At 38.2% G+C, this 26825-nt stretch overlaps 1 protein-coding gene across 2 annotated transcripts in view; it reads right to left on the reverse strand.

The window, feature by feature from the left end:
• The window catches only part of UGGT1 (UDP-glucose glycoprotein glucosyltransferase 1), a 117089-nt gene that overhangs the window by 72398 nt on the left and 17866 nt on the right, over nucleotides 1–26825 (reverse strand). For both annotated transcript variants that reach the window (XM_070580963.1, XM_070580964.1), the window contains exons 5-15: nucleotides 24917–25029; nucleotides 23125–23299; nucleotides 21921–22017; nucleotides 20635–20713; nucleotides 15747–15847; nucleotides 14982–15081; nucleotides 13564–13624; nucleotides 9503–9594; nucleotides 8001–8151; nucleotides 4841–4960; nucleotides 3496–3581 (exon numbers count right to left, since the gene is read on the reverse strand). In XM_070580963.1, the coding sequence (XP_070437064.1) occupies nucleotides 3496–3581; nucleotides 4841–4960; nucleotides 8001–8151; nucleotides 9503–9594; nucleotides 13564–13624; nucleotides 14982–15081; nucleotides 15747–15847; nucleotides 20635–20713; nucleotides 21921–22017; nucleotides 23125–23299; nucleotides 24917–25029 (1175 nt within the window). The remainder of the gene's footprint in view (nucleotides 1–3495; nucleotides 3582–4840; nucleotides 4961–8000; nucleotides 8152–9502; nucleotides 9595–13563; nucleotides 13625–14981; nucleotides 15082–15746; nucleotides 15848–20634; nucleotides 20714–21920; nucleotides 22018–23124; nucleotides 23300–24916; nucleotides 25030–26825) is intronic.

Below are 26825 nucleotides of genomic sequence, written 5' to 3' on the forward strand. Positions count from 1 at the left end.
AAATGAAAATTTTCAGAATGTGAAAACATACAGAAAGAGGGGATTTTGAGATTTAACATAAGCAATATGAGAATCATACGTAAGTGGAAAGCATAAAAATATTTACTATTGTTCTTCAGCAAAAAGCTACAACCAAGGTTAAAGTTTATTACATTTTAAAATTTAAAATAAAAGAACTAATCACAAAGAGATACCATCACACATCTACACACTAGCAAGAAAAACCCTTGCACTAGCCAATATAGACGCCACTAGCCTCCATATTGGAGCAAAAGCAATTCAATGGAGAAAAGGTAGTCTTTTGAACAAATGATGCTGCAACAACTGAACATCCATATGCAAAATGATGAATCTAAAGATCTTATACCCTTCACAAAAATTAACTCAAAATGGATCATAAACATAAATGTAAAACACAAAACTACAAACTTCCTAGAAAATAACATAGGAGAAAATTTAGGTGATCTTGGGTTTGGCAATGACTTATTTGATCTAATACCGAAAGTACAACTCATGACAAGAAGGACTGATAAGCTAGACTTCAGTAAAATTAAGAACTTCTGCTCTGTGAAAGAAACTGTTAAGGGAATGAAGACAAGCCAAAGACTGGCAGAAAATCTGTGTGAACACATATCTGATAAAGGACTGATATCCAAAATATACAAAGAACTCCTAAAACTCAACAATAAAAAAAAAATAGCTAAAAATGGGCAAAAGATCTGAAAAGGCACTTCACCAAACAAGACAATCCAGTTAGCAAATAGTATATAAAAAGATGCTCAACATCATATGACATTAGGAAATTTCAAATTAAAGCCACAAAGATACCACTACATACCTATTAGAATGGCTAAAATCCACAACAGCAACACCACCAAATTCTGGAGAGGAGGTGGAACAATAGGAACACTCATTCATTGCTGGTGAGAATGCAAAATGGTACAACCACTTTGGAAGAAGTGTGGCAGTTTCTTACAAAACTAAACATACTTTTACCATAAGATAAAGAAATCACACTCCTTGGTATTTGCCCAAATGAGCTGAAAATTTATATCCATACAAAAATCTGCACACAAATGTTTACAGCAGCTTTATTCATAATTTCCAAACTTGGAAGGAACCAAGATGTTTGTCAACAAGGCGAATGGAAAAAAAGAACTATGGTACATCCATATAGTAGAATATTATTCAATGATAAAAAAGAAATGAGCTATCCAGCCACAGAAAGACATGGCAAACCTTAAAAGCATACTGCTAAGTGAAAAGCCAATCGGAAAAAAGGCCATAAGTCTGATTCTGGAAAAGGCAAAACTATGGAGATAGTACAAAGATCAGTGGTCACCAGGGGCTGGGAGCGTTGGGTGGAGGGACAGATAAGGCTGAGCATGGGGAACATTCAGGGCAGTAAAACTAATCTGTACCATACTGTAATGGTAGAAATATGTCATTACACGTCTGTCAAAACCCAAAGAATGTACAATGCAAAACAATGAACCCTAAAGTAAATCATGGACATTAGTTAATAATAATGCATCAATACCGGTTAAACAGTCAATATTGCTCTAAAAAATACAAAGCCTATTAATTAAAATTTTAAAAGGTATAGCCTAAAAATAGAAGAAGAAAATATACACATTACATCATGCTCTTGGGAGGCATGTGTAAAATATCTGTACACATGGATGGGGGTGGCAAGGGGGTTTGTTTTTAGATGAAAATTGTCTTTGTTTTTTAAAATCCCACTTATGATAGAAATCATGAGTAGACTTAAGACAGAAATGACCTAAATATTATTCTTATAAAAAAGGGGGTGCTAGAACCTAATTATCTCCTCACAAAGTAATACCCCTTCCCAAGTTTCCAATTTCTGGAAAGGGCATCAGAGTTTTTCTAATAGCTAAGCCCCAAATTCCGACTTCTCCTGTTCCCCCCAGGCCCAGTCCCCCAGCAAGTACCACTAGGGAGTCTCTCAGATTTACCCTCTCCTCTCCTTGGCCCAAAACCTTGGCGTGGCACATGAACCGCAACCAAGAGTGAAACAACAGCCAGCCCGCCTTGGGTCTCTCCAAACTGTTCACAGCACGCCTCTCTCTTGCCTGTGAGTTAAGCGCCTTCTTCTCACCTATCTTTGCAATCTGAAGACCACGCTCCCTTTTTGTGTCCGTCAATGCAACTCAGTAAATATGTCATCAGTGCCCACTGTGTACCATGAGCCAACTCCTTCTGTGTTCTTATATTTCTCTTTTAATCGAAACATAGCTCTGGCAGTAATCCAGTAGTTTATTCCTCCATCTAACCAGGTGGTATTCACACTTTACGTGAAAAATTTCATTAAACTCAAAATCTCTGCTTTACCACCAAGGAAAACCCTCTATTCTCTTCAAAGCCTATCTGAAATTCAACTTTCCCATGAAACCTTTGTCTTTCCCAAATATCTCAGTCTATAATCTTTTGTTTCTCTGAAATTCTAAAGCAATTAAAACTAGTAGGCCATAACCTAGCACTTAAACATACACCTTCTTAAAGTGTCTGAAAGTATGCAGAGTATTTTTTTCCAAGAAGATAGGAATGTGGCTCATATACCATTCACAGCATTTAGCTCAGCACTAGGTAGAGAATACACAACAACATTTGTTAGTTACAGACTTCTTTTCTTCTTTATTTTCATGTTTTCTAAGAAATTTTGTCAACATGTAAAATTACCAGATATTATTCAGAATGTAAGTGAGAATATCTTAACAACTATATATAAAACCTTAAAACATTGTTCTTAAAAGGCACAGTGGAAACCCAGCCATTCAAGTACCCTGTTGGTAGATTTGGCAACACAAGTGAAATAAACTGTCTGTTTGCATCTAAAAAAAAGGTATGTATAGGGCCAGCACAGTGGCGCAGCAGTTACGTTTGCGCATTCTGCTTTGGCAGCCCAGGGTTCGCCAGTTCGGATCCTGGGTGCAGACCTACGCACTGCTTGTCAAGCCATGCTGTAGCAGGTGTCCCACATATAAAGTAGAGGAAGATGGGCATGGATGTTAGCTCAGGGCCAGTCTTCCTCAGCAAAAAGAGGAGGACTGGCAGCAGATGTTAGCTCAGGGCTAATCTTCCTCAAAAAAAAAAGGTGTGTATATATTTAGTCCTTGACAGTCTAACAGAGTTGTTGGCAAAGCTCTTTACCTCTGCTGAAAGTGGAAAAGGCTTTGTGATGTGGATACTCCCCTAGGAAAATTCCCTCTCACTGAGAAGCACGTTGAGACCACAAACTATTTTTACACATGCTATTTATTAATAATTCAATGGTAGTAAGCCTATTTTCATTGAGAATCAAATTCTCTGTCCCAAAAGATACCAGGTTCATACTGAGCAAAAGATAAAACCGACATTCATGATTCCCACTGTTAATTCTTCTATAATTCAGTAGCACTAGCCTTGCATTTAAGAATGACAAACCAAACCTCAGCTAAATCAGATACATCATCAAATCAATCCAACTGTTACCTTAGTGGTATATGATTACTGAGGAACATCTCAGCTGTGTTCATCAACTCCGCTGTGGTCTCATGAGCAGGATCAACTATGAAAACCTAGGGGGAAAAGGAAAGGAACACAGGAAATGACATTTATTCAAATGGCTCTGGGCCAGTAACAATGTCCTTAGTCTTTATACTTCATGGCAATCTTTTTCCAGCTACTGCTGAACCAGATAGAAGAGGAATTATACAAACAGCAGCCACCCCCCTTTATGTGCAAAGGACGTGGCACTGAAAGGCGAAGTGATCTTCTCATGGTCTTATGCTGATGACAGGGGAATTACACACTCCAGATTGCTAATACCTATGCTTTTACTACATCTAACAAAATCCAAGTTTTATTAACTCTCTCACCTTCGAAAATGGAGATCAGCTTTTGTGTATTCATGTCTAAGGATCTCTGAACTAAGAATTCATTTAGAACCCCTTTTTAGAGCACAGTCATAGCTGCAGTGTATCGCACGCTCATGATGTGCTTAGAGCGGTTTCAGGAGTGAGGAGGCAGAGAGGACAGCTCTCCCTGCGCGCTCTGAGGGGCCCGACCTGCCCTCTCTCTCTACGAGCTCTGAGGGAAGAAATGAGAGGGAAAGAGGACCAACTAAGACTGCTCCTCCTCTCTCTCCAGAGCTGTGAAATAAAGAACAACCAGAGGGGCCGGCCCGGGGGTACAGCAGTTAAGTGCACATGTTCCGCTTCGGCAGCCCGGGGTTCGCCAGTTCGGATCCCGGATGTGGACATGGCACCACTTGGCACGCCATGCTGTGGTAGGCGTCTCATGTATAAAGTAGAGGAAGATGGGCACGGATGTTAGCTCAGGGCCAGTCTTCCTCAGGAAAAAGAGGAGGATTGGCAGCAGTTAGCTCAGGGCTAATCTTCCTCAAAAAAAAAAAAAAGAGAACAACAAGAGGGAGAGGAGAACAAGTAGGAGCTAATGGAAAGACTTATTTAAGGGAATAAACTGAACTATTAAATTTTAGGGCTTAAGATATTCAAGAAAAACAGCAGCAACGTATTCATCTTCTGAGTGAAAAGGAGAACTATCTTAAAACTAAAACAACAGAGTCTAAACCTCCAGGTTAAGAGTGAGGAGCATTTCCTCATCCATTGACATCTCACAGCCCTACAAATGATCGATACTGTCAAAACCCTTTCAGTTTGAATTCGGGACTAGAAAAAGAGCCTATTTCATGGTGGTAATGGTGGGGAGAAGCAGCTAGCAAAGGAGAGATACGAACATTCTAGATATGACAAAAAGGTAGGGAAGAAGGCAAGGCAGAAAGAGTTCACAGCCAGACACAAGGAGTCTCACTTACCATGTTATGCAAGTTCTTCCTAATCTGCCGGATCACACCAGGAAAGGTGGGTCGAAGCAACTCCTGTAGACTAGAAGGCCATGAATTATACCTGCTATCAACCTCCAGGTTGTTGATCCACTAAGAAAAAATAACACAACATGGGGCATACACTTTAGTCACCATTAAGGAAATCTGCAGAAATAACAATAAGGCTTTAAATTTTTTAAAGAAGAATCACATGGGAAAAGGCCATTTTTAAAAATCTAAAGATCAAATAGAAAAATAAGGGACTAAAACACAAGTCACAGAATAGAAGATATTTGCAACCTACAAAACGAATAAAGGACTAGTGTGAAGAATACGTATAGCAATCTAACATATCAATAAAAAAAGACAAGCAACATATGAGAAACAGAAATGAGTCACGAATATGAATAAGAAATTTACAGAAGAAATTCAAGCAGGCAATTAACACAAGGAAAGATGTACACCTTCACTAGTAATCTGAGAAATATAAACTAAACCCACAATGAAATTTCACACTCATTAAACAAAAAAAATCTTAAAAGTGTGTCAATATCCAAGAAGAGGCAAAGATATAGAGCACTGGGAACTCCCACCCAATGCAGGTGTCCGGAACAGTCACTTTAGAGAAGACGACCAAATAAAGTTGAAGACTTTACTACTACCCTACCAATGAGTACTCCAGTTCTAGACATCTACCCCATACGAATTCTCATATGTATGCACACTGACAGAGGTACAGAAAGAGCCATTATAGTACCGCTTACAGCAGCAAAAACTCAGAAAGAACTTAACGTCCATAAAGAGAGCAATGGATAAGCAAACAGTGTGTACCATTCATACAAAAAGGGCAGAGTAAGAAAGTGTGTGTATACTACCTTGCTCGTGTAAACACAGAGCCTTTCTGGAAGGATACACAAGTAACTGATAATGCCTGTCGCTTCTGGGGAGAAACAATGGACAGCTGGGTGATGAGACTTTTCAATATATCCCCTTTGTATGTCTTAAATTTTAAACTGTGAATGTATGAAAGATTTTTTAAAAGAAAGTAAAATATAAAACATGATCTGATAAACTAGATCTATATGTATCAACCTACGCAAGTCTTGAAAAAAATAAAGCAAATTGATGAAGGATACTGATATGGCATTTTTCAGATTTTTAAAACATCCAATTGGAAATAAAATGATAAAATAAGGGACAGGAGGAATGCACAACTTCAGAAGAGGAATTATCTGCAGGGAGGAGGGGGTGGAACTGGGAAGAGATATAAAGAGGGCTTTGATCGAAACATTTTTTTCTTCCAAGAAAACAATAGATCTGACACAAAATGATTAAATGTTAACATTTAGTAAGTACAGTGATGGGTCATATGGTTGTTAATTATGTTAATCTCTTTACTCCTTGTAATTAAAAACATTTTTAACAGAAAAACAAATGACATAACAGTATTCATCAAAATAACAATTATATCACCAAGTGAGAACTCAAGTAAGGATCATCTACATTCTACATTATTTCCTTAAAAGAAATTTCCCTCAAAAACAATACACAAAATGAACAAATGAGTCTACATCAAACTAAAAAACTTCTGCACAGCAAAGGAAACCATCAACAAAACAAAAAGACAACCTAACAACTGGGAGAAGATATTTGCAAACCATATATCTGATAATTGGTTAATATCCAAAATATATAAAAAACTCATACATCTCAACAACAACAAAACTAACAACCCAATTAAAAAACGGGCAAAAGACCTGAACAGACGTTTCTCCAAAGAATATATACAGATGGCCAACAGGCACGTGAAAAGATGTTCAACATCACTATCAGGGAAATGTAAATCAAAACTACAGTGATATATCACCTCACACCTGTCAGAATTAACAAGACAGGAAATAACAAGTGTTGGAGAGGAGGGGGAGAGAAGGGAACTCTCGTACACTGCTGGGGGGAGTGCAAATTGGTGCAGTCACTATGGAAAACAGTATGGAGATTCCTCAGAAAATTAAGAATAGATCTACCATATGATCCAGTACTGCTGGGTATTTATCCAAAGAACAGGAAAACACGAATACATAAAGATACCTGCACCCCTATGTTCATCGCAGCATTATTCACAATAGCCAAGATCTGGAAGCAACCTAGGTGCCCATCAAGGGACGAATGGATAAAGAAGATGCGGTATATATACATAATGGAAAACTACTCAGGCATAAGAAATGATGAAATACAGCAGTTTGTGACAACATGGATAGACCTTGAGGGTATTGTGCTGAGTGAAATAAGTCAGAGGGAGAAAGTCAAATACCATATGACCTCACTCCTAAGTAAAAGATAAAAACGACGACAAACACATAGAAACAGAGATTGGATTGGTGGTTACAAGAGGGGAAAAGGGGAGGGGGGAAGACAAAAGGAGTGATTAGGAACGTGTGTGTGGTGATGGATTGTAATTAGTCTTTGGGTGGTGAACATGATGTAATCTACACAGAAATCGAAATATAATGATGTACACCCGAAATTTATACAATGTTATAAACCAATATAACTGCAATAAAAAAACATTCCCCTAAAATAAATGCAGTACAAAAAACAAAGAAAAAGAACTGGAGCGCCAACAGTGTGCTCAGCACACCTCACACTGCACTCACTTTTACCACCACTGCCCAAGATAGCCATATTCCCTCCATTCTCTTTTACAGATGAGGAGACAAATGCTCAGAGCCATCATACAGCAGATATTAATCTATATAAATCCTTCACATATAAAATGCTAAAATCGTTTTAAAGAAGGCTACTGGCTAAAAATCGAAATTTTTAAACAAAATCCCACAAGACTTGTATGCAGTCGAGAAAATACAAACCGAACACTCTTTCCCAAGAGATGCTTAGCTGAATTCTGGGGGATAGGAAAGTGGAAAAGCATCACTGTCTTAACCACACTAAACATAATAACTCAACCTTCTGGAGCATTTGAGAGCCTACTTCATAATGTACACATAGCCACATACAAGCAATTGTTGTAAATCTTCGTTTGATGTCAACAAAAGAGTGGTAGGAATAACTTACTCTCATAAAAGACAAATGCAAAAACTGTAATAAAATACCTGGCTAGAAGGCCCCACGGACACGCTAACGGAATACGTACTGAAATAGCAGGACTCCTGATGTCTACGGCATAGTCGGCCTCAGAGGGCTGGGTGTTCAATTTCAAAACATTATGCAGAGAAAGGCCTTCTATTCCCAGTCTGTGCAGACCCTCCATTACCCGAGCTTCATTCTTCAAGACATCAACCAGACTGGAAAAAAAAAAAAAGGTGTTTAACAGAAAAAGCTTTAAAAAAAATCCTCACCATGAAAACAACTGATCAGTTCAAACTCAATGCCCTGTCAAACCAGTTAAGGGACCAAAAGAGGGAGCTGTTCTCCTTGCTCCATCTTGTCAAGTATGCAGAACAAAGTAGGCAGGACTTGGGTCTCGGGTCACATTTACTTACACTTGTCAACGTATTCCTATACACTGTGTGTAAAACTTCTCTAAATATAAACACACAATTTGAGGATGAAACCATCCTAAACCCGGATTTTACATTGCATGTTTTCAAAAACACTCTCTGTGTTACTCTACGGAATCGCTCTGTATTATTTCTTCCAAATGCATATGAATCTACAATTATCTCAAAATAAAGAGTTTATTAAAAACAAAGAAAAGAAATAATAGGTTATATATCTTTAATGTATGTTTCAATATCAGTATCAATTCACACAGGTACACACACACATAACCACAGGAAAGGGTCTGGAGAAATTCACAGCCCACTCAGAGGTTTGCTCGGGGAGGAGGAACAAATAAGAAGATGGGATGAAGAATTTACTTCTTATAAGGTTCCTTCATCTCTGTATTATTTAAAATTGTTTATAATGAGCAAGTACTCAAGATATACATATATATTTTAGTGAAAAATATGGGTAATCTTTTAAAATGTCCTTCACTAATTTTTCACTAGCTCTGTAAAGCGATATGTGGACATAAAAGCTCAATTAAAATAATTAACGTGAGAAACATCTTACTGTGGAAACCGCTCCTTCTGCAGCATTAGCAACAGCTTTTGTGTTTACATTTATGAAGCCAGAGTGTAAACTGCGTCCATTTCAATTCCAAGGATAAAATCTGTCCACTGCTCCCCACAAAAATTCATGAGGACAATTTAGAGCAATTTAGTCCTGAACCACATTTTAACAAAACAAAAAGGTAAGTATTTAGATAATATATGTAAGACAGAACACTTTCTGAGACACCAAAGACAGTATTTCAAATAAATCTACTTCACACTGTTCCCAGAAGCAAAAAACGCTGCTCTTTTCTATTTCTATGGTTAACAGGACAACAATAGCTCTAAAAGGGCGTCCTCAAGAAACACTGGGCCCTAAATGCCCAAGGCCTTAAATGTGTACATTATGATAAAAAATGGCAAAGTATCCTCCTGCCCAGCCGGGTGAGAACATGGGCCCACGTGAACACAACGCACCGAGCCTGCAAGCCGTCAGGCTTCGCAACAAGCCACATCAAGGAGGAACACCAATCTGAACACATCACAAGGAGCTACACATGATACAAACTTTTCAGAGAATGAAAAACATTATCCATACCTGAATATATCTTGTGTATCTAAATCAATATGAAGTCCATTGATGAACAGCGCTGAATCTCCAGGCTGTAATCCTAAAGTTCCCTTGAAATACTGAAATGTTAAAAAAAGGAGCAGGAAGAAATGCTTAACAAAAATTTCCATGCTTCTGGCTTTATTATATGTACAAGTACTGACATCCCCTTACTTACCATAGGAGACCCTAAGGCTAGGCTCACATTTCCTTTACGTCTCTCTCCCAGAGACCCTTCCCAGCATTTACTACACTGTGATGAAACTGCCGGCTTACGGGCTACACCTCTCCTTCCTCCCCTCCTTCCAACAATGATTTATACAACCGTTTCCTATAATGTCGGGGCGGGGGGCGTTAAATAAACCAAGTACTGAGGGTCACTTTTCATAAAAGAGGACTTCTGTTACTCTTCCCTGTGTGTGATGCCAACTGAGGTTGCAGCACCAAACACAGGTGGGCCTTCTTGATGAAATCCAGGGATCTAACCTAAAAGGGCTTCAAAAGCCCACGCCTCCCTCACAGCATCAAATAAGGCATACCAAGAAACTTCTAGTTGTTGTGCTGAGGACAGCACCTACATGCAACCTAGCTCTCCAAGACCGGGCTTCTGTGGGGCCCTTCAACGACCTGGTGCTCCGAGACGGTGGCTGTCCTGGCACACACGTGGCTGTGTGGCCCTTGCAGCCCTAAAGAGCTGCCTGACCCATCAGAAACACTGCTTTGAGACCATGTTGTAGTTTCCGTTGGCTTATATCCTCTCCATTCAATTCCTCTTTCTCTCCCAGGAAACGGGGACTGTTATTCACATATTCGGGAGGTAATCCACACAGGGAGGAATTCCACACAGTAGAGAAGGGAAGAAACTAATCAGATACTAGGGACAGAATGTAACCCTGTAGTTCTCTCAGGGCTAGGGGAAGAACTGAGCTTCCCTCCTAGGAAGGAACTCCAAGGGACTGCTGAGCTCCTTTATATGCCCCCGCAGTCTGTGGACAAAGAGAAATAAACTTAAGTTCTAGTATTGCATGGGGAAAACACGAAACAAAACAATGAGGAAGCCATGGCTTTTGCTTCTTTGCTCCGCCAGGATTAAATGGCAACCAACACAATGGAGAGTTGCATCAATGAGAATCAGAATTTCTTACACAGCAGAGAAAAATTCCATGTCCACTCACTTCCAGGCTGCGAGCACAGCACCCTTTGACTGTAAGAAAGGCTGATTCTGAGCAGCTCAGCACAGCTCCTAGGTACATCTAGATCTGGACGCTGGTAACACATATGTGTTCACTTGTGAAAAGTCATCACACTAAACATGTAGGATTTGTACGCATTTTTGTATGTGTTTTATACTTTCGTATTTTATACTTTAGTAAAATATTTTATTCAAAAAAATGAAGAATCCAGTAGGTATCAATATATAGCCTGTATAATTTAATGTTTTATCTTCCTTGGGGAGAAAAAAAATCCCATAATTAATATTTGATATTGTTATTCTGGAAATCAAAAACTAAGTAAATAAAAACTGTCAAAGTTTCTTCAATTAGTAAATATTTGAGATATTTGGTTTATTTATTCCTTAGATCTATTCAACTAATATGCATAAAGATTAAGAAAATCTGGGGTATGGGGCCGGCTCCATGGCCGAGTGGTTAAGTTTGTGCGCTCTGCTGTGGCGGCCCAGGGTTCGGATCCTGGGTGCGGACATGGCACCGCTCGTCAGGCCACATTGAGGCAGCGTCCCACATCCCACAACTAGAAGGACCTGCAACTAAGATATACAACCATGTATGGGGGGGTGGGTTTGGGGAGATAAAGCAGGAAAAAAAAAGAAGAAGACTGGCAACAGTTGTTAGCTCAGGTGCCAATCTTTAGGGAGAAAAAAAAAAGAAAATCTGGGGTAAAGAGAGTAGACTGAACACAATCATTCCTCCTTCTTTCCTCCTGAAACACTTTTGAAATGTCAGTTTTTTAAAAAGGGACTCTTTTAAAGCTATAAATCCATAACATCAAATAAAAAAGGCAACTAATTTTGGAAGTTGGAAAGGATATGTGTGCACAGTGACTGTCTCTGCAATCCTGAGAAAGCTGAGCGCTAGGACGACAGCAGGAGAGGCCAAGAAGAACCCCAGGTCACCTGCGGACTCCCCAAAAGGCTCAGGAACTGGCAGCTCAAAGAACACAGGTACGAGGGGTAATTATTAGTCTAAAATCTGAGTTCTGACAGAAAGCCTTCAAACATAAGAGCCCCAGACTCCCTGCGGATTTCACACAGCAGGTGACTCTTACAACTCCCTCTACTCCAAAAACACGGAGGCCCACTCGCTGGAAGGAGTAAAACAGAAAATCTGGGAACTGTGGGAAACAAAACACAACTGAGGGCGGGGATCCCATACTGAAAACAGGGGACCCAGCTGAAGCTATCACATGCCCCTCCCTCCTGGGCTTCTGCCCTCTGGCGGCCAGACTTCGCCCTCCGGGCAGAAGATTAAAAGATCTTTTCTGGAGATTGAACAGTTCAAGAGCAAAGATTTAAAGATACCATCACTGGGGCTCCCTAGGAAACAGCCACACGGGTGTAGCCTACAGTCAAAAGCCTCATCCTTAAGGCTTCCAATCAGCTTTCCTGCCTCACTCTTCAACATGAGCAGCTAGCCACGGGTCACCAGCACCTAAGGAAAGCCTCTAACACTACAGGCAAAAGAGCAAGACAGAAAGAAAGGCAACTTAAGAGGAAACAGACTGAGCAGAGAGGAGACACACACACACGCACCACTGCTATCTTCATAAAGATACAAGAACACCATAAAAAGAAGAACCCAAGAACCACCACCACTCTTGGAAATTAAAAACTTGACAACTAAAGGAAAAGTCTCAACAAAGGGGGTTGAAAAATCCTTCATAGAAAGTTTAAAAATAAAAGACAAAAAGAGTTGGAAAAGAGGAATGAAAAGATTTTTTTAAATTAGGTCAAACTAGTCAAGAAGGTACAAAAACATCTTCAAAATAAATAAAGAGTTGTAGGAAAACAGAAAAGACAAACTAGAAGAAAGAAATAATTCAAGAAAATGTCCCAAATTGAAAGACAACGATTTTCCAGATTTAAAGAACCCACCCACCACCCAACAGTCAGGAGACTTTTCAAAAAAGCATAGCATTGTGAAATTTCAGATTACTAGGGTCAAAGAAAAGATCCTAGATGATTCCAGAAAGGAAAAACAGATCTTATACAAAGGCTTCAGACTTCTCAACAGCCACAATGGAAACCAAAATTCCTAGGAGCAATAACTTCAAACTTCGAAATGACTTCCAATCTAGAATTCTATATCCACCCAAGCTATCAATAAAAACAGAAATTGATTTCTCAGAGTCTGAAATTTACTTTGCATGCAACTTTTCTCAAGAAGCATGACTGCTGCACCAAAATAAGGGACTAAACCAAAAACAAAGACAATGTGGAATCCACAAACTAGGAGATCCAACCAAAGAGGTGAAAGGAAGCTCTCAGGATAACTGGTATGCACTAGACACAAAGAACAACGAGCCCAGAGTGGAGACCAAAAATGGATAGAAATCATGACAAAAGTTCAGGGAAGGTGGAGAGATTGGGAAAGTGCCAACATGGAGTAGTGCCAGACATGGCAGGAGGGCAATGAAAGAAAGTGAAACCTCACACGTGTGGTAGGAGGCCAATACATAAGCTCTGAAACTGAAAAAAAGTGCCAATTTAAGCTTGCTACAAGTCTGAAGACAAACACCAAAAGACCCAGCTAAGAGCTGAAAGCAGATGCTTCCAGGAAGGGGACAACAGAGAATGAGATGTTGGCGCGCCATTTTTCTAAACAAACAGGTGGGACCATTTGATACTTCGAATTATATTCATATTCAACTTTGATTAAAAATATAAAAAAGATTACAAAATGAATCAAAATACCACCATCTTTGACAAAAGAAGAGTCAAACTGTTAAATGTCACTGATTTAACTCAGATTTCCTCATTTTTAAAGCTACAATGTAAAACAGAAAGGCCACTATTTTCCATTGGTTAATACCTTCTGATTCTCTTCCACTTCGGTTCTAAGTTCTGAACTCACAGCTGTTTTTGTTATTGCTCTAAGGAAACAAAAACATTATCAGAGCTTAGTTTAATATTTGATATAAATGTCTTCAATTTTCCTATATTTAAGTATGAAACAACACATTGCTGAATAAATTACAAAAAAAACTCTAAATGGAAAAAATCTGAAAGCTTTACAATTGATAAATATATTTCTCCTCTCAAATGTATATTTTATTATTACAAGATACAACATCAAGGAAAAGTAGCAATAATAGCAACATTTTAATGCAAGTACAGTTATTTCTAATATCTTAGTTGAATATATATAACCCTATTCCTGTACATGATCTCTATAGCTTATGGACTAAAGAATAATGTTACATAAATTAAGGCAACAGAGTGCTCATGCTCCTTAAGTGCACATAGTGGATGCAGAATCCTGCATATAGATCTTCAACAGCATGCTGGACTAAATGTACTATATGATCTGTAAGTCCTGGCTAAGAAGTATTTTCCAAGACTCATCAAATAAACAAATTTATTTACAAAGCATCTCATATCAGAAGTGAAAACAGGGCCAGGCCAGTGGCACAGTGGTTAAGTTCTTGCGCTCCACGTCAGCAGCCCAGGGTTCACAGGTTTGGATCCAGGGTGCAGACCTAGCACTGCTCATCATACCACGCTGTGGTGGCGTCCCATACAAAATAGAGGAAGACTGGCACAGATGTTTGCTCAGAGCCAATCTTCCTCACCGCCCCCCGCCCAAAAAAAAAAGTCAAAACAGCTTATTCAGGGACTCAGAAAAAGACTGACAATCATTTAAGTATTCGTTTCTAAAAATTTGGCTTCTGAAACAATTTTGCCTTGCATTTATGAGATGTGGAGGACCACTACACAACAGAAAGCAATTACCAAAAAAGATGCATTCAAAATTTTATTCTGTCACTGTAAAACAAGTCAACCTTTATAACTCATTTCATCCAGATTAATTAAGATGATATCTGTGAAGTTCTTCAGGAAGAAAAACACTGTCGTCCAGAGACCCTGCATTAGTTACGCCCACATACGTTAGATTTTGTTAACTCATTCAATCCAAAAGGTAGGCGCTGTTATTTCCATCTTACTACTGAGGAAAGTGAGGTAAAGAGAGATGGTTTATTTGCAGAGTTCACACAGCCATCAAGTGGCAGTGCCAAGAACACCACCCGGCTGGCCCCTTCAACCACACAATGCCAGGTTCTTGACGCCTTCTCAGAAAGACAGCACCATTAGCAGTGTGGTGCTGGTAGTAACAGAGCTTTAATTTTCTAAGTATTTCCGTATTTTAACTGCTTCATTTTGCACGTGAACATGAAGATAATTAGGTATATGCTAAGGAGAACGTCTCAAAGCCTGAGTACTCTCTGTTACCTGGCTTTGGTAGGAAAATTCTGACTAAGGTCCTTCATGATCACCAGAGCTAACTCAACAGGAGCAGCCAAGATGCGGGCAGCCGTCTGGAAACTGAGATCTGCAACAACGCCAAACACAGTTTGAAGTTATTAATCAAAGGTAATGAGAAACAGAACCACACTTATTTCCCGCTAGCTTCTTGGTACTGAAAAATGCTCCACGCTGCACACTTCAGAGTGTGCCCATGGTTTAATTCCAGGTTCTATTCACTTCACAGATCCCTAGAGTGCTCACTGTACCCCTTCTCTGATCCAACTGCATGCCGTTCCTCCTTCCGAATTTACAACACACCACAAAGCACAGCAGAGATTTTAGTAACTTACATTAGGAGAAAACTGATAAAGAGTTCTCTGGACCAGAAAAGCACACATACATCCTGCTGTACAGACATGCCTTTAACATTCGACAGATACATCGTACAATAAATGTATACATATAGAAACATAAACACTAAGACAAACATGTTTCTAGTACCGCAAGCCATGTATCTGGTCACACAGAAAAAGATCTGACAGTCATTTACACACATTACTTCTGCACAGTGTTATCTGTCTACAAAATGACTTTCTTTTCTGATTAATCATAATTAACCACTATCGTAAAAATCCGTGGTACCCTCAAAATTACATGAATAAATACAACTAAATTCAAATCTGACATTTTTTAACACTATAAAATTTAGTCAAAAAGAGTAGGCCAGTGATTCCTCTGCGTGGCTATTACCTTGCAATTGCCAGACTTTTAAAGGTGCCATTTCATTGGTGCTCTCCACAAGATGCTTTCTGAGTTCTTTCAACTGCTCCTTCAGGGCAGGGTGCAGGTCTCTGAAAGAAACATAAAATCAATCCTTTTCACGCATCTTTTCTTTCTCAAAGCACACTTAGGAATTGGCTCCAACTTCATCTTCATGATTTTTCCCTTAGCCATAGGAAAACTTCTACAATATAGGAAAAAAATTAAAGTATAATTGATATTCTTAAAAAATAAGTTAATATAGAAAACTATAACTGAGTTTAAAAACCATAAAATTTACAGATTAAAAATGAATCACTACAAAAGTGATTCTCTATATCGGAGGAAGGGTGAGGAGCGGGACTAAGAGCAGGGAACAAAGGGGACTTCAATTCCACTGCTGGTGTTTTATTCACCTTGTTTCCTTTTTCAAGCAAAAGAAGACACATGTGGAGGGGAAAAACTTGATAGTTCTTTGGTACAGAAAAGCAAGTACGATAGCAACAATCAATTCTAGCTGGTGGGTACATGGGTATGTTATATTGCTCTCCATACTTTTCTGAATCTGTTTAATTTCTCAAAATAAAATTGGAAATACATTGCTGCCAGTCCCAAAATGAATTTGTGTCAGCTACATGCTCATAAATCCTTTAGTTACACGAATACAATTCACGTTAACCAAGATTATTGGGTTTTGTTTAGTTTTATCTTAAAACACAGTGCATTCTTTCTAAAGCCAGTAAGACAGAAGTCATCAGAGGCAGAGATATATCATCCAGATCAGACAGATGGATGGTTGGTAAAGAAATTCTATTCTTTTAAATGTTAGAAACTCAAAATTTCTTAAATGCAATATGCAGAAAGTAAAATATTTACTCAGGCCCTTCACCTTCCAACCAAACCATTTCTAATCAGTTACTAAAACTCTTGTCCATGATAAGAATATCAAAAAATGGTCCAATTACTTTAGATAGCTAAATAACTATTCTGAATGTCCCCCGCAAAAAAGTCTTTAATATTCCACATATTCCCTTTGTGCTGTAAATACATGAAATCATCATGCTATCCAAAAACAAACGTAAGAAACGTGAATATGAAAGGGATTCTGGAAACCTGGGCCCAATAAAAATGGAACCTGACTGCACAGGAACGAGGCCAAAACCGACGTTAAACATGAGGAAATGTATGTATGCATACAACGAACTCAACAGAGCCACAGTAATTCCACACGAACTAAGTCATCGCTGCCAACTGTTAGTCTAGTCAGTCATTTCACTCGGCCAAGGGTTAAAGCTGAAGCATCTGAAGCTGAGCCTACACACGCTCTTTCTCTGTGATCCCTGCTTAAAAAAAAAGCACACCATACATGTCCTAATTAAGATTTCCAGATGAAGCAGAATTCAGGGCTCTGAACAATTATCAAGTCATATCAGAAATAACTGCAACATTTAAAATAACTACTAAGGAAAATTTCAGCTATAAAATTCTAGGATCATATGATTTTTATTCTTCATTTTGTTAATGTGATGTATCATATTGATTGATTTGTGGAGGGTGAACCATCCTTGCATCCCTGAGAGATATCCCACTTGCTCATAGTGTACAATCCTTTTAAAACATTTGGCGAGATTCAACGGCCATTTATGATAAAAACTCTGAATAAAATGAGCATAGAAGGAAAGTATCTCAACATAATAAAGGCCACAAATGAGAAACCCACAGCCAACATCATACTTAATAGTGAAAAACTAAAGTTATTCCTCTAAGAACAGAAATAAGACAAGGAGGCCCACTCTCACCAGTCTTATTCAACATAGTAGTCCAAGTCCCAGCCAGAGTAATGCGGTAAGAAAAAGAAATAAAAGGCACCCAAATTGGAAAGGAAGAAGTGAAACTGTCACTATTTGTGGATGACATGATTTTTTTATAAAGAAAACGCTAAAGAATCCACCAAAAAACTGTAAGAAATAATCAATGAATATAGTAAAGTTGTGCATACAAAATCAACATACAAATATCAGTTGCAGTTCTATACCCTAACAACAAATTAGCAGAAAGAGAAACGACGAAAATCTCATTTACAATTGCAACAAAATAAATAAATTATCTAGGAATAAATTTAACCAAGGAGGTGAAAGACCTGTACACCAAGAACTATAAGACATTATTGAAAGAAATCAAAGACGACACAGGAAAAGAAAAATATTCTGTGCTCATGAATTGGAAGAATTAATGTAAAATGTCCATACTATCTAAAGCAATCTATAGATTTAATGCAATCCCTATCAAAATCCCAATGACATTTTTCACAGATATAGACCAAAGGATCCTAAAATTTATATGGAACAACAAAAGACCCCAAATGGCCAAAGCAATCCTGAGAAAAACCAACCAAGCTGGAGGCATCCCACTCCCTGATATCAAAGAAGACTACAAAGCTACCGTAATCAAAACAGCATGGTACCGGTACAAAAACACACACAGATCAATGGAGCAGAACTGAGAGCCCAGAAATAAACCACTCATCTAGGGACAGCTAATCTCCAACAAGGGAGCCAAGAACAAACAATGGAGAAAGGAAAGTCTCTTCAACAAATGGTGTTGGGAAAATTGGACAGCCCCATGCAAAAAAGTGAAAATAGACCACCATCTTACACCATACACAAAAATTAACTCAAAATGGATTAAAGACTTGAATGTAAGACCTGAAACCATAAAATTCATAGAAGAAAACATAGGCAGTACATTCTTCGATATCAGTCTTAGCATTAGCATTTTGAACATGTCTCCTTAGACAAGGGAAACAAGAGAAAAAATAAACAAATGGGACTACATTAAACTAAAAACTTCCACATGGCAAAAATAATTAACAAAATGAAAAGACAATCTAACAACTAGGTGAAGATATCTGCAAACAATACATCCGATAAGAGGTTAATCTCCAAAATATATAAAGAACTCATACAACTCAACAACAAAAAGACAAACAACCCAATTAAAAAATGGGCAGAGGATCTGAACAGACATTTTTCCAAAGAAGATATACAGATGGCCAACAGGCAAATGAAAAGATGTTCAGCATCACTAATTATTGGAGGACTGCAAATCAAAACCACAATGAGATATCATCTCATGCCCATCAGAACGGCTACTATTAAAAACAAAAAATATCAAGTGTTGGAGAGGATGTGGAGAAAAAGGAACCCTCATACACTGCTGGTGGGAATGTAAACTGGTGCAGCCACTGTGGAAAACAGTATGGAGGGTCCTCAAAGAATTAAAATAGTGGGGCCAGCCCCAGGACTGAGAGGTTGAAGTTCCACACACTCTGGTTCATGGGTTCAGATGCTGGGCATGGTCCTACTCCACTCATCAGCCATGCTGTGGAGGCAACCCACACACAAAAAAAATAGAGGAAGACTGGCACAGATGTTAGCTCAGTGCTCATCTTCCTCAAGCAGAATAACAGGAGGATTGGCAACAGATGTTAGCTCAGAGTGAATCTTCCTCACACAAACAAAAAAATGTTAAAATAGAAATACCATATGACCCAGCTACTCCACTTCTGGGTATTTATCCAAAGAATTTAAAAAACATGAATGCATAAAGATGTATGTCCCCGTATGTTCGTTGCAGCATTATTCACAACAGCCGAGACTTGGAAACAACCTAAGTGCCCATCAACAGATGAATGGATAAAGATGTGGGGCTGGCCTGGTGGCGTAGTGGTTGGGTTTGCATGCTCCGCTTCAGCGGTATGGGCTTCACATGTTTGGATCCCTTGCACAGACCTAATTACCACTCCTCAAGCCATGCTGTGGTGGCATCCCATATACAAAATAGAGGAAGATGGGCACAGATGTTAGCTCAGAGCCAATCTTCCTCAGCAAAAAGAGGAAGACTGGCAACAGATGTTAGCTCAGGGCCAATCTGCCTCCCCCCAAAAAAGAAGTGGTGTATATACACAATGGAATATTACTCAGCCATAAAAAAACAAAAACACGAAATCATGCCATTCACAACAACATGGATGCACCTTGAGGGTATTATGCTAAGTGAAGTAAGTCTCGGGGAGAAAGACAAATACCATATGATCTCACTCATATGAGGAAAATAAAGAACCACACTGACACAGAAAACAGACTGGTAGTTAGCAGAGGAGAAAGAGGGTTGGAGGAAGGCAAACTGGGTAAAGGGGATCATTTGCACAGTGACAGACGGAAACGATTTTTGGTGGGAACATGATGTAGTGTATACAGAAGTCAAACGATAACGATGTACACCTGAAACCTATACAATGTATAAACCAACATTGCCTCAACAAAAAAAGAAAAAAGAAAAATATTTTCTACGCTGCTTTAATAAAATGGTTATGAAATTTCCTTCAAAAAAATTTTCTATCCTCTGTCATATAAGACAAATTCTAAGAAAATGCATTTCAACCTAACATTTATAAAATCTACTATACCTCTTTTGCATTTTTTCAGACTATGTTTAGCATAAATAAATAGCTATGATCTTTCCAACTTATACATTGAATTTCTCCAGAAAAAAAATTGAGTGAAACAATTAGATTTCTCCTATTACGTGAATCAAAAAATGGCACGTAACCCTACGCCATGAACTGTAAGGCCCAGAGAAAGAAATCAATTTAAGCCATATGCAGGCAGCTATGGTATCACTAAGAATGTTCAGAATGACTGGAAATCAGAAACTGTACTATAAACTAAGTGGCAACCTCTTCATATCAGATTACATTTGTAAAGAACTGTTGGGAGGCCTGCAACTCAGACAGTAATGAGAAAGACAATGCTTACAATTCAAGGAAGCATGGAAGTTTAAAGAGAATAAGACCATTTCCCAAAAGGAATACACGTACCGTAATTTTCCAAAGAGAAATCCTTGAACTTCATCAATAGGATCATTTTCACCAATCACTGTGGTGTTTACCTCAGTTCCTATAAAAGCACAGCAAATACATGACTAAATTTACTCAGATCAGAAATAAAAATTTTATCAACTTCATAAAATTTGAATAATGTAAAAAAAATTAGAAACACCTGAAATTATAGTACCATTTGAAATGCTGAATACCTCAAATTAACATTTTGCCATGGTAACAAACAGACAGAATAAATTTTTTTTGTTTTGCTTTCTTTTTGGTAAGGAAGATTGGCCCTGAGCTAACATCTGTTGCCAATCTTCCTCTTGCTTGAGGAAGATTCACCCTGAGCTAACATCTGTGCCAGTCTTTCTCTATTTTTTGTATGTGAGATGCCACCACAGCATGGCTTGATGAGCAGTGTATAGGTCTATGCCCAGGATCCAAACCTGTGAACCCTAGGCTACCAAAGTGGAGCATGCAAACTTAACCACTACGTCACTGGGCTGGCCCCAGAACAAATGTTTTTAATATATCCTGTGTTCCTGGATAAGGTAAGAATACATTTTTCCCTTAGACTTTGGAAAATTTTACATGTTGAAAATTTCTAAATTAATACCTTTAAAATTGTGAACAATGGATTTTTCAATTTCAAAGTTCTGAAGAAGTTGCAAGGAGGCAACTTAACCCTAAATATAATTACTACAAACAGAATGATGAGGCATTTAGGCTACCTTCCATGTAGCCACACCAATCATTTTTAAAATGAGCTCAAAAGAAATAAAAGGACTACAGATAAAACTTGGGATAGAAATAAGAAAATTCAAAACCCTAGAGTATTACAACAGGAAGTATCCATAGTAAATTGTTCCAAGTACAAAAAATAATAGAAAACACGAAATTGTTCATTAATTATAGGATAATTTAAGATTTCAGAGTGGGTCACAAATTAATGGCTGTTTGTGACCTAGATGTCACCAATAACAACAGCTACTACTTAACGAACTTTTTCTGTGCAAACAACTATGCTAAATTCTTCACATATACATTTTATTTTCTCCTCACAAATACTTGAAGAGGCAATATATCATTATCTGTACCTTACAGAGAAAAAAATTGGGACCTGGCTAATCTGCTTAACATCACCCAACTCAGATGTAACAGAACCTGGATTCAAACACGGATTCATCATACTCCTCAGTCTATTCTTTTCCATTAAAAAAACAAATTCCCCTTTAACTCCTATTTAAAGAAAACACAGTGGTCTTAATTTACAAATTCACCTTTCACCTGAGTATCATCCTTGGCTTTGTACTCAGTGCTCTTAATGGCTAATTCCACACCATAGCCGGAGAGGTAGACAGGCTCCTTCCTGGGATTCTGGAAGCAGAACAAGTATTCCACAATCACCACCATCACCGTATAATGGTACAGAACACAGCCATGTTAATGTGGCACAGCCATCACCTAGGGTTACACACTCGAAATACACAAACTTCCACGGGAATCCTAGCCTCCCCTAGGTTTGTAGCCCGACACAAGTATGAGAACAGGAATTCCAAGGTGGAAGCAACACCGGATGAAGGAACAGTGGAAAAGGCAAAGACAACCAAACTATGGGAAGAAACAGAACAAGAGAAAAAGCTGTTCCAGAGCCTACATAGCAGGGTTGAGAACCGGTGAGGTTTCAAACCCAGAGTGCTTGGTTGGGACCATGTGTGTAAATGTGTGTGTGTGTACATTTCTATTGAATTTAAATGTCTTCAGGTAGGGTTCGGGTTAACCAAATGTCACAGACTTACCACCATCCTGAACAAGGATGGCCCTTTAGACATTTTAATCTTTAACACCAGCAACAGAGCCTGGAGGGCAGGAGGAAGGATGGCAGTTGCCCAAAACTGGATATTGGTAAATCTGTTTCTGCTCATACACATTTCCATTTAAAATTTTTACTTTATTTGCATAGACTTAGGATCCAGTATTTACTAAGCTTATGATGACACAGAAACTTTAAAGGCTAACCATATTTACACATGAATATTTTAAATGTTAAATGCTACCTAGGTTTTAAAAGCTTAATTTTACATCAATTCTGCCTCACTTTACCTCCTTAGAAATCCTCCCCCTTCCACTAAATGAAAACATTCCAAAAAGAAAAAAAGGGGTTGGAAAGGAACTGAACTCAAGACCCAGTTCCATAGAATGATGACCATACTAAATCTGGACCAAATTAAATATAATTTACATCATTCATTTTGAAATAGAATGTAAACTTTATTAAGCCATTTTTTTAAAATTGATTGTTTTAGATCTCTTCAGAAAGGCAAGCAAAGTACCTCCTATGTGCAAATAACAGATGTGATGAAAGCACTACTCTTCTCAGAAAGTAGTTCAAATAATTTTATAAGGGGGGAAATTATCAGCTTATGTGCTAGTCATGCTGGGCAAATTAATATTTAAAGCAGCTATAAATAAGTCAATACTTACAGATACATAATGTCTGAATACGTAATTGATTTTGCCTGCACTGCTTTTTGATGTAAGTTGGCGGTGGAAATTATAAAATTCCTCATAGCCAATCTCAGAGTAGAAAATCACCACTGGGCTTTCAGGGTCAGATGAGGGATATCTGTGATCGCCTTTGAACAATAAAGGTTTGGGTCTGAAAAGAAATAATAAAAGCTTAAAATGTAAACTTCAACAAGTTTTTAAACATGAAAAACAGTACAAAATGTAGCTATAGCCATGATAATTCAAGCAAAGATTGTAAGCATCTTAATATAAAGAGCATCACCATCTTAAAAAAATTTTAGTAAGAATATTGTCAGCTATGGGTCTTATTTGTTCATAATTAAAAATAATAAAAGGATATTATATGAATACTAACTATAAAATACAGACTTTGATTAATAATTGTTACCCATTACTGGAGAAAGGGGAAAAAAACAGAAAAAGGATACATATCCAGATCTCATAGTACTAAAGCTTTAGTAAATTATTCTACCACAGGAATATAATATAATTATCCTTTTATCTGAAAACATAAGTACAAATAATGCCAAAAAGCAGACGATGACTGGAAGCATATAACTTGCCAATACAGCATGCCCCTCCTCTATCATTTTTACTACTATGATCTTCGTACTATTAGATTTAACATTCAAGTTTTCCTCATAAATTTTAAAACTTCCCCACCACCAAAAATTTTCTCAGAATGGAATCAAGATATGAATAGATCCTAATGCACAGACTTTATGACCTACCAACCCCTCCCACTGAGGTACACCTACACGTACTAAATGGAAGGTGCCTCTTGTAAAATAAACCTATTTGTAACCACAGAAAAAAGTCTAAAATGATATATGCCAAACCATTAAAAACACTTAACCACCTCTCAGAAGAGGAGACACTATCACTCTTTTCTTTATAAAGGTCTATATTATTGTTGTAACAGATTAAACAAACAATTCTTTAAATCAATCAATTTTGTTTTCCCCAAGGGAGCACTCCTTTACCATGCAGCCATTTTTGAATGCTCACACCTCCAGCCCGAGATGGCTGGAATGCGCACTGTGCTTTCCGGTTGTCACCCTAAGTAGGAAGCACTCATGCCATCTGGGAGCAGAGGACAAGTGCTGGGTAGACAGTCTCACTTCAGAAGAAGCCCCCCACCTGAAACACCCGTCCAATCCGGGAGAGCAGCACTGAGAGACACCACCACTATCCCATTTATAACAGAGCCAGAGGTGGTACAAAGGGGTTAGTGCCCCAGGCAGACAGCAAGAGTACTGATTATATCTGTCAACCACAGGAAACCTACCTTAAGCAAAAGAGTTAGCTCATTAATTACCAATTTAATATTCAAATTAAGCTTGCAATTATCTTTTAAATAGTTTCTTTTGTCTGAAATTAATAATATCCCGAGAGATTATCATCAATATCATTACTTCAGGCACTGGCTTTAACAGTTTCCTTTACTAAGCTGATGACAAAGCCTATGTAATCTCAGATATAGTCCTTACTCAATAATAACAGCAGTATTAAGTACTCTTATTATCTCCATTTTGCAATGAGATCACAAAAGTAATCTGCTTAAGTTCACAAAACTATTTTAAGGGATGGAGCTGGGATTCAAATGTAGTCAGTCTGGTTCCAGAATCCGTACTCTAAACTACTATACCTACAGACTCCAAAACCCCTAAGAAAGATCAGAAGGTGCACTTGATACAGAAGAAAGCACGATGAGCACAAGACACTTATAAAGAAACCCACAATCCACCTTTCAGACGCTGTTGGGAGAAGGGTCTCAAGGGCATCAAAATCACAAGTCTTCTTCCCATGCACTGAAAAGAACGAATTACATCCCTCTGGTGGAGGTTCATCAGCTGCTATCTGTCATACAATAAACAAGACATTTTTACAATAATTTCTAAGCAAAGGCAAGATAAATACATAAATATTCTAAATACATAATAAAATGATAAAACAGTATCAATAAAAGCAAAAATTAACATCTACTGAACACCCATTATGTGACAGAATGTGAGAGCTTTAGGTGTCACTGCTTTCCTTGTATTATTTCATCTAGTTCCTCCTAATATCACCCCATGAAGCAGGTGTTACTATCATCCCGAATACAGAACTTTAAAATTCTATCTCAGAAGATATCAAAAGATATCCAAGGAATGCAGCATGTACCTTGTAGAAAACTAAGCTCACAAATGTCAAGTTTCAGTGCCAAAGTATAAGGAAGCAGTTCTAATTAAGTACAATATGAAATTAACATGAAGCCCCTCACTGAAATAGGAAGAATGACATAGAATACAAAAAAACAACTGGGCCTAAAAAAAATAGCGTAGATGGAAAGGTAAAATTACGTAAGGAGCACAGTAAGACAATCAAGGGAAGGGCTGAATGAGACGTGAGTTTCCGTTTACAGTGAAATGCATTAACACCAAGGCGTAATGCAACGAGTCAATCTGTAGCCTGCACGAGAGGCACACTGAGAAGAGGGAGTATAATGAGATGGGAAAGAAAGGACAGAAGGATAAGCACTGGTATACGCACTCACGTCATTCACATAACATAGTCAAATTAAAGTGTCCTTTTCTAGAGATGGAATACAAATAATCAAGAAAAGAAGGGGAGAAATGGAAAGCTTGCAATGAAAAATTGATACTAAAACTTTTCACTACATTCTTCAATTTTTGGAAATTATTATAAAACTTACAAACACACAAAAAAGAAGAAATAATAGTATAATAAATCCCCACGTATCCGTGACCCAGCTTCAATAATTCCCAACTCACGGCCAATCTTATTCCATCTACCTTTCTACCACACTCTATTAGATTATTGTGACATAAATTCCAAATAACATTTCATTTCATTTGTAAAGTTTCAGTGTGTCTCAATAAAAAATAGAGCTTTTTCAAAAAACATAGTAACAGTATCACACTTATAAAAAGTAATAAAATTCCACACAGATGGCAAGAGGCAGCATAGTTTTTCAATCTCCCCAAGTTCCCTATAAAAACAGAGCAACCAGACAGCAAAAAGAGAAACCAATGAACCACACTGATGACAAAACTAGGTGAAAGGAAATCCCCAGGATACAAAACTTCAACAAGATCTGCAGTTATCAGAGGTCATGGAGAAGGAAGAAGAGGGAAACAACAGAGATTCTGATGATCCTAAAAACAAGAAAACCTCAAAACAGCCCAGGTATTCACTGGAAAGTATGGGGGCCAATGGGTTTTGTTCAGTCTCATACCAGGTGAGCACAAGGAATCAACAGTAGAGTTCACAGGCATTGGAGCAATCTAGCAGTCTGAACTCTCAAAGCTCATAAGCCAGACCTCCTTCTAGGACAGGGCCCCACTCTAGGGAGAAACTGCTGAGGGTGAAATAAAACTTGAGTAGGACAGAGATATCCGGAAAATGAAAGAGAAAGTCCAAATAAAAGTGCAGAAGAAAACAGTCAGGAAATCTCAAAAACCAAGCCACCACATTTTTTTTGCTGAGGAAGTTTAGCCCTGAGCTAACATCTATGCCAATCTTCTTCTACTTTATATGCAGGTCACTGCCACAGCATGGCTGGGAAAGGGTGGTAGGTCCACACCCGGGGTCCAAACCCATGAACCCGGGTCATTGAAGTGGAACACACTGAACTTAAGCACTACACCATG

The sequence above is a fragment of the Equus przewalskii genome, chromosome 17, assembly GCF_037783145.1.
Source record: "Equus przewalskii isolate Varuska chromosome 17, EquPr2, whole genome shotgun sequence".
In the NCBI taxonomy this organism is placed as follows: Eukaryota; Metazoa; Chordata; class Mammalia; order Perissodactyla; family Equidae; genus Equus; species Equus przewalskii.